This window comes from Oenanthe melanoleuca, chromosome 21 (genome assembly GCF_029582105.1).
Source record: "Oenanthe melanoleuca isolate GR-GAL-2019-014 chromosome 21, OMel1.0, whole genome shotgun sequence".
In the NCBI taxonomy this organism is placed as follows: Eukaryota; Metazoa; Chordata; class Aves; order Passeriformes; family Muscicapidae; genus Oenanthe; species Oenanthe melanoleuca.
The window spans coordinates 7,268,281-7,286,555 of NC_079354.1; the positions used below are offsets into that span (position 1 = coordinate 7,268,281).

Here is an 18,275-nt window from a genome sequence, read left to right on the forward strand (position 1 = left end):
TGTCCTTTTGCCTTTGTGTTTGATTTTCTCCCCTCTGATAAATTTTACTGGGTATTTACCCAAAATGCCCATAGGAGAGTGAGGCATTCTCCCTGCTGTTTGGTGCCTCAGAGAAGGAATCCCATGGTTTTTCCCCTCTCCAGTTAACCTCACTGCAATTTCTTTTCTGTCTTTTTCCTCCTTGTTTTGTAATAGTACTAACATGGGAGATATTTTTAAATAGAAAACTGGAAGAAAGCATGTTTCTTATTCATATGTATACACGTTACACACAAATGTGAATGAGTGACCAGAAGCACCTTTTTCATTTTCCATTTTGAACTTCTCATATAAAACTGAGAAGAAAAGTTGTAGTACTTGTTCTGTTTCTTCCATTCCAAGACATGCTAAGCAAGTCAGTTGCTCTTCCTTATTCAGAATGAAAATACTTTGATCCAGTTTTCTGAAGACAATACTCATTTCATAAGAATATTTAATCAGTAAAAAATAGAGAGGATTTAGTTTGTTTGTTTAGTATTTAACCAAGTGAATAAGGCAGATTAGGGGAAGGGGGGACACTGGACCCACAAACAAGGTGATATGTAATATTTTTTTTCGTTCTCCTTTTAAATAAATACCGATCAGCTTTATGTTCAGAGACAATAGGAGCCGTTGGCTTAAATTTGCAGTTTACTGTATTTATGGCTGTAATATCAAGGTGCTGCCGTCGTAATTTCATGCCCCAATGAGAAGAGCAAGGTCGAAGCAAATGCTTCCATCGGCATCTGCTAACACACTAACTCATAAACAAGGCCCGGCTGGATCAGGTGGCACGGAATAATACAGGCTAATGAAATACAGCACAGCTTTCCATTACTGTTAGTTTTTACAGTGTCGTCATTACGTGTAATTTATGTTTAAAAAATTCAATTTTATACAAGGCTCTGGGAAATAGGGGTCTGCAGGTCACCCGACGACTTTTAACGGCTCTGAGAGTCCTTATTGCACTCTACTGTTCCAACAAAATGTTAATAATAAATAATGAAAAAATCCTCTTTTACTTTTTCTCTGGTTTGCATATCTTGCTCTGTCTTTTTAATTACAAGTGGCTAAGGAGAGTTTGGGGCTCTGGGTGATGTCAGAAGTTGTCCCCTTTGCTGCTTCTCCCAGAGGGGGGTTGCTATCTGCTTGCTTTTCTTTTGTCTGTCTGTCAATCACCCGGCATCCTGTAAATGGAGTAAACACAGCTGAGGAGAGGGAGATACTTAACAACCTCTCTCCCAAACCCTCACCCTCTGACATTGCCCTCCTCTCCTCCATTACACTTCATTTTATTATAGAATCCAAAAAAAGCTTAGGTAGGAAGAAAAACTGCTGCTGTATTTATTTATTTATTTATTTATTTATTTATTTATTTATTTATTTATACTTGTTATGCCAAAATACTTTTTATTTTAACCTTTTCATTCCTGGCTGACTCACTGTGTGATTCCCTGTGTGATTCCTAGCATTGCTCTGTTAGTCTGATTTTCCTTCCTTATTTTAGTGCTGTTCAGCTGAGGTTAGAGCACCCTTATCAGTTCTTATTGCTGCTTAGTCACCCTGATGGGTTAAAGTGTATCATGTTTCTGAAAGATTGCACTTGCATAATTAACACTCTCCTAAATGAATAGAGCTGTAAGAATTCAAAGCCCTTTCAGCAACTTTTCAAATTACTTTTTTTTCTGCATTTTTCAGCCTGACAGTTGAGACCAGTCCATGTCCCTTTGATGTGTGGGCTCTTCTACTAAAGTTTGAGCTGGAGGTGCAGTAGCAGGATGTTTACATTCAAATGCAGTGTCTCAGTGTAAATCAAGGGAAAAAAAATCAGAGTAATGTTTCTGAAACCTTGGGTTTTACTCGAATGTTGGGTTGGGCTCAACCTCCTGAATGACCATGTGTGAAAAAAAAATGGGTCAGGAGACTTTGTCTTTTTGACCTTTTTGAAATCCATTCAGCTGAGCACAGATAGGGGGTAGCAGACAGGTTTGATAACAGGCACCCAGCACTGCATGGAACTGAGTGAACAGGTGGAACCGTTCGTCTGGATCAGATCCCAGAAGGATTTTATGATGATTCTTTTAAAATGTGGCCATGTTCTTTCTGAGCAGAGTTGACTCAGTGGCTTCCAGGAACAGCAGAGTAATGTCATTTAAGGGTGCACATCTTCCTTTTAGTCATGTGATACCAGCACCAGCTTCAGGTGTTCTGTAGGTTCTTGGAGCTAAACAAGCTGTCCTGTCCTGCTTTGTTTTCTCCTTAATAGCAAGCGTGTGGGGAAAAAAACAACTGCTGCCAGCCCTGCCCCACACCCTGTCCTGCCTTTTGTCCCAGCCCGAGAGTGGCTGGGGGTTGCTTCAGGGTGGTCTCTCAGACTGGTAATAAAGCTGGCTTTGGAAACTCACAAATGAACTGAATTCTTTCCACCACCTTTCCTTATTAGGGAAGACTTCTTAATTTTACCTAAACAGAAATGTCTCCCCAAAACTGATGTAGCCTTCAGGTTGTGAAAATCTTGTGTGAATTACTGGACTGAGCAATGTAAGGAGGAATATAATGAAGAAAAACATATTTTCAGTGCATAGGATAGGAAAAGGATTGTCAATAATATGTGAGAGCCTGTGTCAGGAGAAGAAAAAGCAGTGGTTAAATTTATGGAAGGATTTTACATTGCAATTATTGCTGCTGTGTTTTGTAGAGAATAGGTAAAACTCACATCTCCTGAGTTTTATCTTCTGTCTGCCAAAGGTTCAGTTCTGACCTTGGAGCACTTCTCATGTCTGTATGTCTCACCTCTTCCTCATCTGTGAAATATGGGTGATGGTACTGTAAGTAGTCCTCTACTTCAGAGTGGCCATAAGAGGAACAAGGTTTTGATGTACAGGTGGTCCTTAAATAGTAAGATATTATAAAAGCACATAAACAGACAGTCAAGTCTTAAAAGTTCTTGTACAAGAGAGCTCTTTATGCAACACCCAAGGTGCAGGCACCAAGAGATGCTTTTGACAACCCATTTCATTTTCTGACTTGCTCTGTTTCTGTGTTTGACTACAATTTACAGAGGCTGAGTGATGCCTGCAGATTGAGTGGCAGCAGCGACAATCAAAAAAGAGGGTCAGCAGGAGCCTTTGAGTGCAAAACAATAATGGGTGCTGGATTATTCAAATCAACACCCTGAAGCCTGAAAAGGAATTTTTTATGAAAATTATGACTAATTCTTTGCCATGGCTGTGGTGCTGCAGAGGAGTGAGGTGGATGGCTGGGGGAGGGAGCAGGTTTGCATTCTGTGGGGCTCTGAAGAGTTTCCCTGCATCCTTCTCCCAGCTCAGACCTTGCTCAGTACCCTCTGCGGTTAGATTATTCCTTGCAGATAGCAATCAACTGGAAGGAAGTGTGTGTCTAATTTGCATGAGATTATTTAAAACAAAAAAAAGGTCTGCATTAGTCAGGGTGATGGTAAACAACGCAAAGAGATGCCTTTTATAATATAGCCGTGGCTCAGCTTTCAAAGCCAAATATAATTCACTTACAATTGGCAGTTTCCTTTATTGTTCCTTTTAACCTTTTGCATTCTGCATGGACTTGATCTCACTGCAGCCGCAGAACAGTGAAAATGTTTGTTTTCCAAAGTGTTGGAAAGTGGATTTAGAGCAATTCCACTGTTCAGCTGAGGTGGTTTTCTTGGGATACCTGTTTGAGAGCTATACTAGGCACAAAGCCCCAGTTTTTGTGGCACTGCTTTTGCATTCAAGGGCAGTGGTATAATTTTTGGGTTGCCAATTTCCTGCTAGATTAGAACAATGAATGAACATGGATACTTTTTCATGTAGTGCAGTGATAGGACTGTGATAAAATAAAGCAAGATGAGATATTGGAACAGATGACACTTAGATCTGGTTTAGAAATTCACACTTTTGTATGTAATGAATATATCCAAGTTGAATAATTTGGGTATGGAAAATTCATACTATGTGCATACATAGGTGGTGAATTTAAAAAAATAAAAACATTCCAAAGGGAAATGTGGTGAGCTGGTTATAATTGCCTGAGGAGAACTTTAGAATATCTTGTCCTTTTTTGTTACTGTGTGTAAGAAATGACCAGCATGAATATAAGCTTTTTGCAGACTGAAGTGAAGATTCTCCATTATTTCTGATGTTTCTAAGTGTTAAATATTATCAGATTTGCATGGAAATAGAACAAAATGCCACATTTGCAGCAATCAATTAATGTTGTCTCCATCTTCATGAAATCCCGTAGTTGCTGGTGATCTGCAGTGTTGGCATCTGTTTATGGGTTCTGCGTTGGATAATTTGTAGCTGGTTAAAACAGTTTCTTTCCGATTGGACATTGTTTTTAACATGTATTAAGCACTGTAAAAAACGCTTTTGTGAGTAGAGCAATACACTGAGTTGTGTTTATTTGCCTTTTATTACTCTCACTGCAAGTCTCATTCCATATTGTTTTGTGTGGTTTTGGTTCCTTACCATTTGAGCCATGCATCGAATACAAGTCACGGGGTGATTCCGTCAGATTGCAGGACCAAAGAGCAGGAACTTTCCATTTCTGATACTGTTTCTTATACTGAGAGTATTTGATTGTTAGAGAAGTCACTGAATTTCTCTGAAATGCTCAGTGGAGCAGATGAATAGTGTCTCCCAGGAACTCACACACTCACAGGAATAGAGAGAAGATCTGTTAATAGTTATAAAGCCTTCTGAATACTATAAGCACCATGTTAGTGTTTATGATATTAAAAATCATTTCTGAAACAGACTTGCGTATTTATTTCTGGTGATATTGTTTGTGCTACAGATTATTCTGTCTAGACCCCCCAGTATGCAGTTGAAGTTAAAGATCCTGAAAAATTTCTTGGAATTTTGCTGGTATGCCCAGTGGCCTGACTGTTTTCTATATTGCATCTCTATGTAATATTAAAAAGATAGAGTTTTTTTAAGTATTAAGTTCAGGAATTGCATCTGAAAGCATCTGTAATGCTTTATGGAACTTGAGTGTGGGTGATGGAGAGAAAGAATTCCCCCATTTTTTTCCCAGTGCTGTCCTGCTCGTACCATTCTCCTCACTGTGCTCAGTCCCTGCAATTCTCATTCCTTAAATCCACATTCTCATTTCCTGCATTTCTGAGTGTTTCTGCACACTGGTGGTGAGAGGTCCTGAATCCCTTCCCAGCCCTCATGGCACTGGGTTTTTATGTGCTTCTGTGCAGGAGAGTAACACAGCAAATGATACCCAGCTGTCCAGCTCCCATTTCATGGTTGCCATCTGAGTGCTAAATTCTTTTTCTAGAGGATGTTTTCTCCTGTTGGAAACAATAATCCAGCTGTACTTCCTTCCTCGGAGATGCTGGTCATCGTGAATCCTTTAGCTGCTTTTCTTTTCCTCCTTGTTGGCCAAATTCTCTCCATATGTTGTGGCCAATTACAGTTGGTCATCCTGGCGTTTCCTGATGGCAGGAGTCACTGCAGCAACGTGTACCATGTGTGCAATGTTACTGCAGCTCTGTAAAATGGAAACCAGGCTGCCCTGGGGCACTTTAACCATGCACCAATGGGCCGGGGCAATGCTCAGCTGAAAGTTGGGCTTGGCCTTGTTTTGATCTGTTTTGTTATAGTTTTATTTTCTCCTTACATTCTGTATCCCGTTCATACTAATCAGAGTCAATCCTGATTTTTTTTCTTTTTTATTTCTGCATTTGTCATAAAATAAAGCAAATTATTCCCATCTTCGGAAACGATCTAGACTAATTAGTCGTCTAACCCAATAATTAGTTTTTTGTTTCCCTGTCTGTTTTCATGCATTATTGTTAGTTTTTTCCCCTCTTTTTTTTTTTACACCATTACAGATTAAAATGAGCCACATTTGCAGTTGATGGTATCTTTTTTTCGGGGGAAGAATGGAGAATTGCAATAGAAAGCTACTTCAAAAGCAGCAATAAACTCAAGGATAAATTAAGGAAATTGAATGAGCCACATTTGGAAGCCGCGTTGAGGCTAATACTCTGTCGCTTAAGGTTAAATTGCAACAGAGAAAGAGAGAGGGAGACATTCCAGTGAATCCAAAATTGGGGAGGCATTACGGCTCAAGTCAGTGCCAAAATTCTTTGCAGCTTGAAAGGGTTCTGCCTGGCTTGAGAATTTAATTATGTGTGCATAAAGTGGGTAAAGGTGCTAAACTGATTTCATTTCCTCTGCTCCCCCAGGCCTGACAGATGAAGAGATCGAGCTGGCTTTGCAGCAGTCGGGCACGAGCGCCGAGGAGCCGCAGTCCCCAGGTCCTGCCTCTCAGCCTGTGCCAGCTCAGCCTCCTCAGCCCCTGCTGTACAGTAAGTGCCACTGGAAATACTGCTGCTTTCTGCTGGCATTTCACACACTTCTGGGCTGCATCCTGCATTCCAGTTCACCTGCTGACATACTTTTTGTCACAATGGGACACCAAATGTTACTTTGAATGCACTTGTGGTTGTTGATGCTTGTGACAAGATCGTGTTACACCAGGAAAATGAGCTACAAATGATCACTGTCTACTAACAAATGTCATCCATACCAGCCTGTGACACCTCTTGACCTGAAGGTGGAGAGTCAATGTAAATTAGATTCTGACACACTGTAAGGACCTCAGAAAAACACTCTGTCAACATGGGACTCAGTCTTCCCTTCTAAAACTTGGGAAACTTTTATCTCTGATCTTAAATAATCTGAGGTGTGACAGCAGAAATTCTGTGTAGACTATGTGGATATGATTTTTGTGTACAAAATACACTCTCAAAGAAATTTTAGAGTCTCAACAAAATCTGTGTAGACTCAAAATTTACATATATATTTGCATTTTAAAACAAACCTCGCAAAAAAGTATCTAAGCTCCAAACAATAAAAACCAAAGTACACACCATTAAAAATCCATCAAAAGAAGCTGTTCAGCTCACATGTGTGTCTGGTAGTTTGAAAATCACTTCACTTACCTGCCAAGTATAAAGAATAGGATTTTGTTGCTGCTCTTAAACAGCTCTATGGCAGATACTGACGGATGTAACACTCCACTTGGAGCTGTGTTTATTAGTTTATGGCACAAGTTTGCTATTGCTGGAGATAATACTATACTTGCTTTTTGAGTTTTTAGCTGCTCTGGTTTGGCACAATTTGAGACAAAAAACTTCTGTGATAATGTTGGGCTCAGAACGGGAATATTTCTGGCTGTTGTACTGTGTGTGCTGGTGAAGTCTAGTTCTGAATTCTGCCTCCTGGGCCAACTCCTGTCTGCTGTAGTCCACAGAAGATGCCAAGAAAATGAAATCTGCTGGCTGGCTGCAGAAGCAGGGCCAGATCCCTCTTGGTGCTGTCCATTGCCCATTCATATAAGTCTTACCACAGCCCAGGACTGGAAGAGTTAATCTTCCCTTATTTCAGTGTTCCACCAGTGTGAGTGGAGCAGGGAAGAAGCTTGCAGGGAAACACAATCCCCACTGTTAACCCTGGCAGCTTTATCAGTCTTTGCTTGTTTTCCTTTTGCTATTTTGGGTTTCCTCAAAGCAGCAGCTCCCATTTTCTCTTGCTAGGTAGAAATCTTAACTAAAATTTCAACATCAGAATGTTCCCACTAACAGCTTGAGAGAGAATTTTGAAAGTATGATTCTGTAATGCTTGGAAATCAAAGGTGACTAAAAGTGCTACCAAATAAAAGCCTTCACAGAGGTTCTAATTGTAAACTTGTGCTGTGGCTTTGTGATCTGGTTGGTGCTTTTAAAGTAATTTTAATACATTTTTAATTTTTAAATAATTTTCCAAAGCTTTTCCCTGTGATGCAGTCCTTTCCAGGACTGGAAGGGGATTGGAGAAGGGGTGACAGTGAGTTCATTAGGTATTGTTCCTTCCCACTCTAACCATTCATTGTAGACCTTCTATTTAGGCTTAACCTTAAATGGATGCATAAAAAGAAGAAATAGCTGGACATACATGGTATTCATTCAACCAAGAATGTTTTGGTTAGTTCCCATCTGTGCCCTATTCTGGCTCTTGACTGGTGTACTCCTGGTGGGTGTTAATGATGGATCCATCTTTGTTGTCTCCTATTAAGTGCTTTCCATGGTATCAGAACTGCAGAAGCTATATGTGAATTTTTCTAGACCTGATGGATGAGACTACAGTGGCTCAGTGCTCTTTCAAGGTGTGTTGTTTGCTGTAGGTTATTTCATCAGTTGGATGCTAATCTTGTAATGAATACTTCAGAATTGCTCCAAATCTGCTTTGGGACAGTTTTTTCTGTGGCACTTTACTAAGTCAGTCCATCTTTAACAGTCTCCTCAGCAACTGCCATGTACAGAGGAAGATGGACGCTACTTTTTCTGTCTATCTGTTATGCTTATCATGTCACAGAGTGTTTGTGACACTGGGCTGGAATGCTGCTGGATTGGAAGTTTGAAGGAATATCTCAATGGCTAGGGAAAGAGAGAGGCTCTCAGTCTGTCACTGACTTAGTGAGGGGAGCAGCTTGTGTTCAGAAGCTTGTATTGAAAAAAGCCTGCAAGCTGTATTTGCCTTCCTCAAAGAATTGAATTTCTTGTGAAGCAACATCTGATGTGATTGAGTTCAGGTCTTCAAGACTGTGAAGTACTTTGTATTTGATATTTTTGATTCTTTTAAAGTTGTCTTTTTTATTAGTCCTGGCATCTCTACGCAAAACACAAAGTGAGGAGGATTTTGTGCTGAAAACAGTCTCGTGTTTTACGAAATCTAATTTTTCTCTGCACCCTCTTCCCACAAGGTGTTGCTGCTTCCTGTTTAAAAATTATATTAGAACTGTGGGTTACAGTTACAAGTACAGAATTTCAGGATGGTTCAGAACCAGCTGAAGCATTTCTTCAGCAGGAGTGAAGCAACAGCCAAGCTGATGATCTTGCCAGTAATGCCAGTGTAAGATCCTACTCCTGTGAGTCACAGCAATAAATCCTGGGTACCCCTTTTGAATTTGGTTCCTTGATCTCCTGCTCTTGCCACCACAGTTTGTTCTATTTCTTAAATTCATAAATACTTCCTTTTGTAAAATTGAACTCAGTGTTCTAATGCTGTATTGGAAGTACCTGTAATTTATATACATGCTTCCTAATTCTTGAAGAGGTAACAAGAAAAAAGCACACTTGTAAGCCCTTGGAGTAGCACAGGTCCTGTAGGCTGAACCCCTTCTGGGTTTGATTGAAGACAAAATATAAAAACTTTTTGGGCAAGAGACAGTAATTAAATTTCTAGTATTTTAGATCAATGCCATCTCTACTACCTCTCCTCTTGTTCTGGAGGAGTAATTCCTCTCTCCAGTTTGTACTTTTGCCAAGAGGTGTCAAAACTGCTGAAAAAAAAAGCTTAAAGAAAGCTTGAATTTGATTAATATAGAGAAACAAGACTTTGCCTGACTGATAATAAAACTGATAAATGACATTTGAATTACTTGTAGCAGTAATTTATTACATAAAGTATCTTTTATTTGACATGCGATTAGTTGCTGGAAGCATCACTCAATCTGACTAGTTTAAACATGCTCTAAAATGAACCCCCAGTAAAAAACTGGGCTGTCTGCTATTGGTGTTATGAAATACACTAATCCAGCAGTGAGGACAAAAATCTGACTTTAAATATTTAAATGATTAATTTGTTGTTATTTTTGTTGGTTTGGAGTTTTTTGTTTTTTGGTTTTTTTGTTTGTTTTTTTTTTACCTTTCTAACCCATATGATTGCTCAGGGGAGTTTCTGAGCAAGGTGTGCAAAGCTGCATGCTTATCATCCAGGTGTTGTCTGTGTTGTTCCCCATGGTATTTGTGGGCTCCATTTATGGGGGTTTGTGCAGATTTTACACCTGCTTAAAAATCAGCTCCAGTGCCTTTTTTTTTCCATTTGGATCTTCTTTTCCCATCCTCGTGTCTTCATTATGTGGAAGTCTGTAGAATACACAGTTTCCTCTTACAATTAAAAATGGTAAGTAGAATCCAAACTCTTTTTTTTCCCTCCAACATCTTTCCATGGATTCACTGTTTTCTTTTGGAAAGTCACCTCTTCCAGCATCAGTTTCTACAGTTTTAAATGCAGATACTAGTGAAGCTGACTTTAAGTTGGATGCACAAGATCTAATTAGTTACTGTTAGGAAAGTTAATTCTTAGGTGAATGGGAATCTTAAAAATAGTGTTTATTCTGGAAATGCAATTTACAGTGACTGCTGTATATTAAATATATTTAGTGAAAACACAGATTTATACCTGGAGAAAACATCTGTGTCCCTTCCATTTGACTTTTGAAGGTCTCTTAGTAGAATGGTTTGTTTCTTCTGCAGTGCCTAAAGTAACTAGGCTGTCACTGCTTTTTCATTTTATCTGACTTTTATTTGTTTTACAAGTGGAAAAATTGAGGGTATGCAAATGTGTGTGAGCATGGAGCTTAAAACGGAGAAACTCCTCAGCATCTCTTCACATTAGAGAATTGCAGACAAGAAGAAAGGTTGAGTGTGGATTTTAGCCAGAACTGTGACATTCTTTGTAACATTATGAAGTTGCTGTGGTCAGTGTAGAGCCTTTACTGCCTCCCTCACTTGCTCACTTCTTCGCTCCACCCCCCACACTTTTTTTTTTTTTTTTTTTTTGGTCACAAGACAGATTTCACACATCTCTAAAATGAGTAAAATGGCATTTCAGCTTCTTGTCTTTATAGACTCTCTGAACTTTAGGAAAGATCATTCTGGTCCCTTTTCATTAATAATGAAAACCAGGGGGCAATAAAATGTTCTTAGCTGAAGCATTATAGGAATGGAGGGAGAGATGAGTGAGGTGAAAGGGCAAAGCAGATGGATTCCTACAGGTGTGTCTCCTTCCTGCTCAGAGGTCAGTGCACTGGGAGGGAGTTTGGGACAGCCCATCAAGGACAGCCATGGGCAGGATTCACAGACCCCTGAGATATTAACCCTGTGCAAAAGCAGCTCAGCCTGGAGCAAATTGTGTTGTCACTGAAGGATATTTTTAGTCAGAAGTTCAGGGGAGAGGACTGGATAACAAAGAGACTTCAGATCCCAGAAGTGGCAGTGGGGCACACCACACAGGGAAGGGGGGATAGAGGGCTGGGCTCACAGCAAGATTAGTGAGAGATCATTTTAAATCCTGCCATGTACACAGCCAGTTACTGCAGTTTGGCTGACGTGTGTTAACTCATTAAGTTAAAAAGTTATGATAATTTGATCATGTGCCTAAGCTCCAAAACTGCAAGTGCAGCAACCCAAAATACTCCTGGTGACAGTATTCACCAGTTCTGACAGAGATGCCTTAATTTGTTCAGATTATAGCCAGAGGATGATTTCAGGAACTGTGTCCTAAAATGTAGCAAGAATCTCCCAATGCCAGTATTTGGGAGTCAGACCCAAATACTCTAGACCCTAAGTGCTGGGAATGGGGCTGACTTTTGGAATGAAATGTCTGTGGAAGAATTCAGCAGCAAGCAAAATGGCAATAGGTGAGCAAAGCAGACAGGCCACCATTTTAGCCAGTTAAGCCTCCTAAACAGAGACTTTGGAGAGCATAATGCATTTATGAGGCATTGTAGTCACATATAGATTTGGAGACCACACCAGTCTTCCATCTCGTCAGCTCTGCCCACATCCTGCCATTGAACTTTAGGCAGATCATTCTGCATCCTCTCTGTTATTAAAGAAACCCGGGGGCAGTGCAAGGCTCCTTCAGGGAGCTGCGAGGGAGGTGACAGGATAAGACTGGTGGAAAAATACAGGTATCTCTGATTCTGCAAAGGAGCAGGGCATACCATAGCTCTGCTTTCCTCTCTGGAGCCTCTAAGCTTCTGTGCACAGTTGTGTGTTAAATATCTCAAGCTTTTTTCTACTTCTTTACCTCTCTCTGTAGATACTTAATTGCATATTTTTCTCTCTGCTCTTTATGTGTGTTTTGGTCCCTGTTTGTAATTTAAGCTTGAAAGACACTGGATCCTTCCTCATTGAAATGGTCCATAATTGCTGACACAGTTTTCATAAAGCCATTTATTGCCCTGATATATTTCTCTTCTTTCCTAAATCACTCCCTTCTTTCCTTTCTCCTGCACTCTTCTGGGTCTCTGGCTCTGTCTCCATTTTCAAAAATTATGATAGTGGAGAACAGTAGATGTTCAGGTAAGGCGTTAACCTTAGCTTAGAGACAGTTACCTGGCTTCAGAATGCCTTCTGCAAGGAAAGAGTTGTGCAAAACAGGATGGACTCTCTTGGGCCTTGATGGACCCTCTTAAATTGCTGCTGTGATTTCTCTCCCTGTGACACTACAAGTCCAGAGTCAATGCCAGAGGTCTGGCCAGATGTTTAAATGTCCTCAGCCAAAGGCCTGCACACTGTATCTTAATCATTACTCTTTTCTCTGATAAAATGGATGGACAAAAATGATGTCGCCTGCAGTTCTGACTATGGTTATTTCTTGATTCTGACTTTAGGTCCCCCTGGCTCCAGATGGCGAGATTATGGGGCTTTGGCTATCATCATGGCAGGAATTGCCTTTGGCTTCCACCAGCTCTACAAGGTAAAAGTCCCTTGGCACTCCCACACTGCACTTTGAGAGAAGCATGTTGTGCTGCTTGTGTCCAAATGATCATGTTGGTTCCAAGCTGGTGAAGCATCTCTTTTCTCACTGGCACTGCCATTGGTACATTTCAGAAATGTAGACACTTAACATGGAAATGCAGTCCAAAAGTGGCAAACAAACAAAACTAGTTTTTAGGTGTGAATCTCAAACTACTAGAAATCATGTCATTTCCATTGTGCATGCTCCTGTTGAAGCATATTCCATTCCTAGGATGAGGTTGCAGCAGGTTCCATGGTGGCTAGAGGAGAGTTGTGACCTGTTATATCCAGTGCACCCTCTGCAAGGCTGGAGTAAGGCAGATTTCTGGCTGTGTCCAAACTTAGGAACTGGTTTTCAGCACTCTGACAAATGTAACCATAAAACTCTTCTTCTGCAACTTTTTTTAACAATTGTAGAGGGAATTTCTTTTCTCACCAGATGTGTGGGTAAATGATCGCTAACTCTGTGATAAAGGCTGAAATTTGGGGGGTGGGATTTGAGGATGTTTCAGGTAGATTAGAAATAACACTTTGCAGATCCCTATTTCCTGAAAAAGTTTCCGTACCCCATGCAGAAATACCTGGTCCCTCTCATCATGGGAGGCAAAGAAGACAGGAAACAACTTCAGAGGATTGAGTCCAACATTTCAGAGATGAGTGGCAGTGTGACACAGACAGGTAAAGATTAATGACTCCATCAATTCACCCCTCAAAGCTTTTCTCCCTGTATCCTCCATTCTGCCAAGACCCCCACCCTTTTCTTTCCCTCCATCTCCACTTTATGTGGTGACTTCATTTATCTGCTCTGAGAATCTGTTCACATTTGCAAATGAAGCCGCCGTCATTTCGGTTTAATTTGAAATTGCTTGTTTACTGTCGGCACGGCCTCAATTAATTATGTTTTTACGGAAAGGCTCCCAACCTCAGAATATTAATAAGGGGAATAAAATGACAGCCTTTCGGAGGGCTGTAAAGTTCATTTTTAATTTCTGCTTCTCTGATGTTTTCAGGGGCTTTGTTTTTTTGGTGGTTTATGCCCACCTTCCATCTGAAAACCCAAGGAAGGGTCAGGAGAGTCTGTAATTACTGTGCCTCTCTGACCTTAGTCACCTTCTATGTTATTGACTCTATAGGGTATCTGTTCATCACCCAAAGCCCTAATGATGGTCTGGATTAGCTGCTACCTGTCATACCAATGCAGTTTTAAATCTTATTTATTTTATCAGCTTGCTTACTTTCTGGAAGGTTTGGATAAAGTGTCAAAGTAGAAAAAGTTCTACAGCTGGAGTCCAGCAGAAGTTCTTCAGTGTTTGCTGGGGTGTAGGAAAGAAATAGAAGGTGCTCTCTTGAAATAAAAAAGTGCCAAGTATATTCAGTTGGGATTAAAAAAACCTATGATTTTCAGCAGTAAGTTTATTAAAGATATTGGGGTTGGAGGAGCTGGTAGGTTGAGAATGGGAGGATGCTAATTACACTTTTCATTGAAGAGTGAGAGGAAAAGCATCTCTCATTTCTCATGATACCCTAAGGTCAACCCTGAGAGCAGCCTCTTCCCAGACCAGAGCTAGCCCCAGTGTTTGCCTGCAAGAGCCCTGAGATAGATAAATGATACAAACATTGTGTAAGTTCAGGGAGATGTACAAATCATAAACCAGTATAATTAAAAGGGAGAGGTTTTAGACGGATATATTGTGAGCTATAGACATCTATACAATGGAAAGATAAACTAGAAATACTGGAGGTTAGATGCAGTGCAGGTAGATTACCCATAGTGCAAATAAATCATATGGATTAAAGTGAGCAGGCGGGCATAGATAAATTAAATATAATAGGAATAGAGGCATCTTTGTAGCTAGACAGCAGGAAGGGTGTGGGTGAGTGTGTGTGTATGGGGATGTAGCTCAGTTTAACTCTTCTGCCTTCTCCCTTTTAGTGACTCAGTTACAGACAACCTTAGCAGCTGTCCAAGAGCTGCTAATCCAGCAGCAACAGAAAATCCAAGAGCTCACCCAAGAACTGGCTGCTTCTAAGGTACCAACCTCCAGCTCTTCACCTTTAGAGCATCAGCAGTTTTGGAGCATGCATGGCTTTCGTGGGCACACGGAAAGCACCTGTTGGGTTCACAAGCCAGCCATCAGCTCTGCCATAGCCCCACACAGTTTTTCTGCATCTCACTTCTTCATGGTTGGTGTGGTTAGAGCACTGGATATCAGTTGGGTACTCACTGAAATACATCTGATTTCAGGGAGGGCTTTACTGTGTAGTTTTAAATGAAGCTCTTTTGTCTGAGGTCTCAGACCTGTTCACAGCTCTATATCTGCTGTGCATTTTAGATGAAATTATTGTGGAGTTAGACCAAAAGAGGCAAAGATACTTGTGCAGAGAATTTTTTTGTGTATGTAATATGTAATTTTACAGGTTTGTATTTCTCCTGTACTCTGTATATCCTATTCAGCCAAGCATACACTTGAAACACTGTATTTAAGTCACTTGTTCAGATCCACCTAATGGCGAAGCATTCTACTATTTGGGTTCTTGTTTCAATGATTTTGGTCAGCTGAGTGTAACAGGTGGCCCCATTACAACCCTGGTAATGACAAACAGTGACCCATTCCCCTTAACTCTTGACTGTGGCCATAAAACCATCAGCTCTGACTAGTTTGTGTTGTTACATGTGTAAATAAAGTAACCACTTTTAACCAAAATTTATTTTCTTTCTGGCAGTGAGGATTAGTGCTTTACTCCTTGGCCCAAGCATTCTATCAGCCAGTAACTATTGACATGTGAGGCAGGGTGAATGTGAAGCACTCACATGGAGATGGAGTCTTCCTTTGACTCACTAGCTGGGATTGTTCAAGGCCAAGATTGTTCACAGTTATTGTGTGGAATCTTTGGATTGGGAGATTTTCCTGTGAAGTCCTTTAGGCAATGTTCCAGCCCTTTACCTGCATCAGGAGCAGTTATCTCCCCCTGGCACATGTGAATCTAATGCAGATCCTTTGATGGTGTGTGACTGGTGGGGCACAGCTGACTGTGCTGTGCACACTGGGCAGGAGAAATCCCTCAGTGGCACAGCTGTAAATGCAGCCATGAAAGCCAGTTTATGGTCACAACACCCTGCCTCAATTTTCCTTGGGAACTGTGGCCTGACAGTGGCCTGGAGCCAGTCCGGAAATTGGAAAACTGTTTTCAGGTCTTAAGTGTTAAGATTAAGAACACATGTTGAGCTTTAAGAAGGAAAAAGGGCATAAGTCTTGGTGGTTTAGAGAGCCTTGAAGAAGTTTTCCTTTCCCCCCTCTCTACCCCCTGCACTGAAATGGTAGCACACATTGTTATGATATCTAAACCTCATGTGTACAAAGAAAAACTTGGGCAACCCCACAAACCAAAGAATAAAAGCTGTGTTTTCTCAGCTGTAATGTAAGTTTTTATATCTGCTTTTCAAACTCCTACTGGCATGCTGTAAAAAATTAAAAAGAGGGACTTTAAGTAATTAAAAAACACATAAAAATTCAAGGTTTGAATTTTCTACAACTGTTTTTAAAGAGACTGGCTAAAAAGCCCCAGATGTCAGATTTTATTTCTAAATCCTAGGCATCTGGCACCATATGTGTTTTGGAAATTTGAGTCCTTTGCAGGCCAGCGAGTGGAAATCACTCCCTTGTTAATGTGCTGGTATAGCTTTCAAGGTCTTAGAAAGCCAGAACAGTGGCTCCTGGATTCCTGCTGTCTGAGGGCTGGGAGTGTGAATCCTGAGGGAAGGCATGTGTGGATAACACAGCTACTGCAGCCCAGCCCTCACTGTAGCAGTGCTCCTTGCAGGGCCACTCTGCATCAGCTCAGGGCTGCTCAAGAGCAGGAACCAGCAGTTCTGGCTACATCTAGTAGGAACTGCTGAGGAGAAGTTTGTAGTTATTCAAATTCTGGCTTTCTTTGATGAGGAATTTATTAGAACTATCTCTGCAGTGGTACTCCCCAGTGTGTTTCTTCCTAATGGCTTTTAGCAGAAATGACTGTGGGGTGTGCCAGGCACGAGTATTCGTTGGTCTCATGGCTACAGGAATTACTGGAGCAAAAAGGTGAGATAACCATAGACCACGATCTGTGTTTAGAAAAGTCCCATTTCTCACGTTCTCAAAAGGGTTAAAAGAAAGAGTGCAAGAAGTACTGCAACATGTTATCCTCAGTTACTTACTCTCGTTTCTGCCTGATATCCCATGGCAATTCTGGTGCAATTCTGATAGCAGCTGTACCAGGCTTCCATGAGTTACTTATCATCTTTCCCCACAAAACAGCATTCATTGCCTTGAAATATCCAAGAGACAGTGCCTAGTCCAGCTGCTTCTGGAGATACCACCTGGTAACTCAAGCACAGATCTCATTCTTCAGATCAAGTAGGGAAAATATTTGCAACTTTCAAGTATGTATTTATCAGCCCACCTCTAAGTGCTATGGAGTGCACATAATTGATTCTTTAATGATTTAGGAGAAATGAACAAATGGTTTTAAAACAGTTGCTAATATATGATATTGAAATCTGTTGCCTCAGCTAAGTTCAGTCACATGAAGGAGTAAAGGGCCTGATATGGTGCAACTCCCACTGCTATTCAGGATTCTAGTTCTAGTTCTTGTCTAGAAATCATTCCCTAGGTCAGTGCCAAATGATTTGGTTTATCTCTCTGTGTATTGTTCTCTGATATGATGGTGAAAAACATCCAGTGTGGGCCCAGCTGTGCCTGAATTCTCACAAATGCTGACCTCCTGAAAAAAGAAATGTCCCCTTGAGATGCTTTAGTAGTGCTTGTGCATGGGAGGCAAGATTGGAGACAGGGTTAATTATTCTCCCAAACACAAAGCAAATATTGAATAGTCTTGGCACCTTGAGACATTTATTGTTTCTGGTCATTGTGGGGATCTATTCAAGCACTTTTTAGTATGGAAGTTGTTTTGCTCAGATCTGAGAGATTTTCAGTGATAGAGCTTATGTGTGTTATCCACAGGACTGGAAATTCCCAGATAGGAGCAGAAGAACAATGTAGGAAAAAAAGTGACATTGGTGAACTGTCTTCCAGTTCAGACATTGATCTTTATGTCTTGTTTTTCATGTTCTAGGCCACAACTTCCACCAATTGGATTCTGGAATCACAGAATATTAATGAATTGAAATCTGAGATCTACTCTTTGAAAGGACTCCTCCTGAACCGGTATGGATGCAATACAGGAGCAGACTGTTGTGGGGGAAGTGCTGCTCTCTGGGATTCCCTCAGTCATGGAGAGGAAAAGCATTTCCAACAGGAACTACCTCTGTATCCTGTTACTGCTATTTTCATCATACCATTTTGCACTTCACTATCACTTTCTGTTTGCAGGTCTCAAAATGCTTTCCAAACTGGACTTAAATCACAGTGTGCTTTAGGGAATTAATAAGATTTTTCCTTTTTTGTTTACTCTTCTCCCACAGTCAGCCTTTCATCTAGTTGGAGGAATTGACTGCATCTGCACCTATGTTCTGTTTTAGAAACTCCCTTGTGGGTGCAGTTCAGCTGCCTTACTCATGGTTAGGGCATGGCCAGGATGAATCGTGGCACAGCAGACCACTCCCAGAGGATGGGGTGAGCTCCGCCCAGTTCTGCAGGGGCTGCTGGTGGCAGCA

At 40.9% G+C, this 18,275-nt stretch overlaps 1 protein-coding gene across 1 annotated transcript in view; it reads left to right on the forward strand.

The window, feature by feature from the left end:
- Positions 1–18,275, forward strand: part of PEX14 (peroxisomal biogenesis factor 14) — a 68,368-nt gene that overhangs the window by 47,350 nt on the left and 2,743 nt on the right. Inside the window, exons 3-7 of the mRNA XM_056508211.1 lie at positions 6,239–6,361; positions 12,496–12,581; positions 13,198–13,300; positions 14,556–14,653; positions 17,735–17,826. Coding sequence (XP_056364186.1) covers positions 6,239–6,361; positions 12,496–12,581; positions 13,198–13,300; positions 14,556–14,653; positions 17,735–17,826 — 502 coding nt within the window. The remainder of the gene's footprint in view (positions 1–6,238; positions 6,362–12,495; positions 12,582–13,197; positions 13,301–14,555; positions 14,654–17,734; positions 17,827–18,275) is intronic.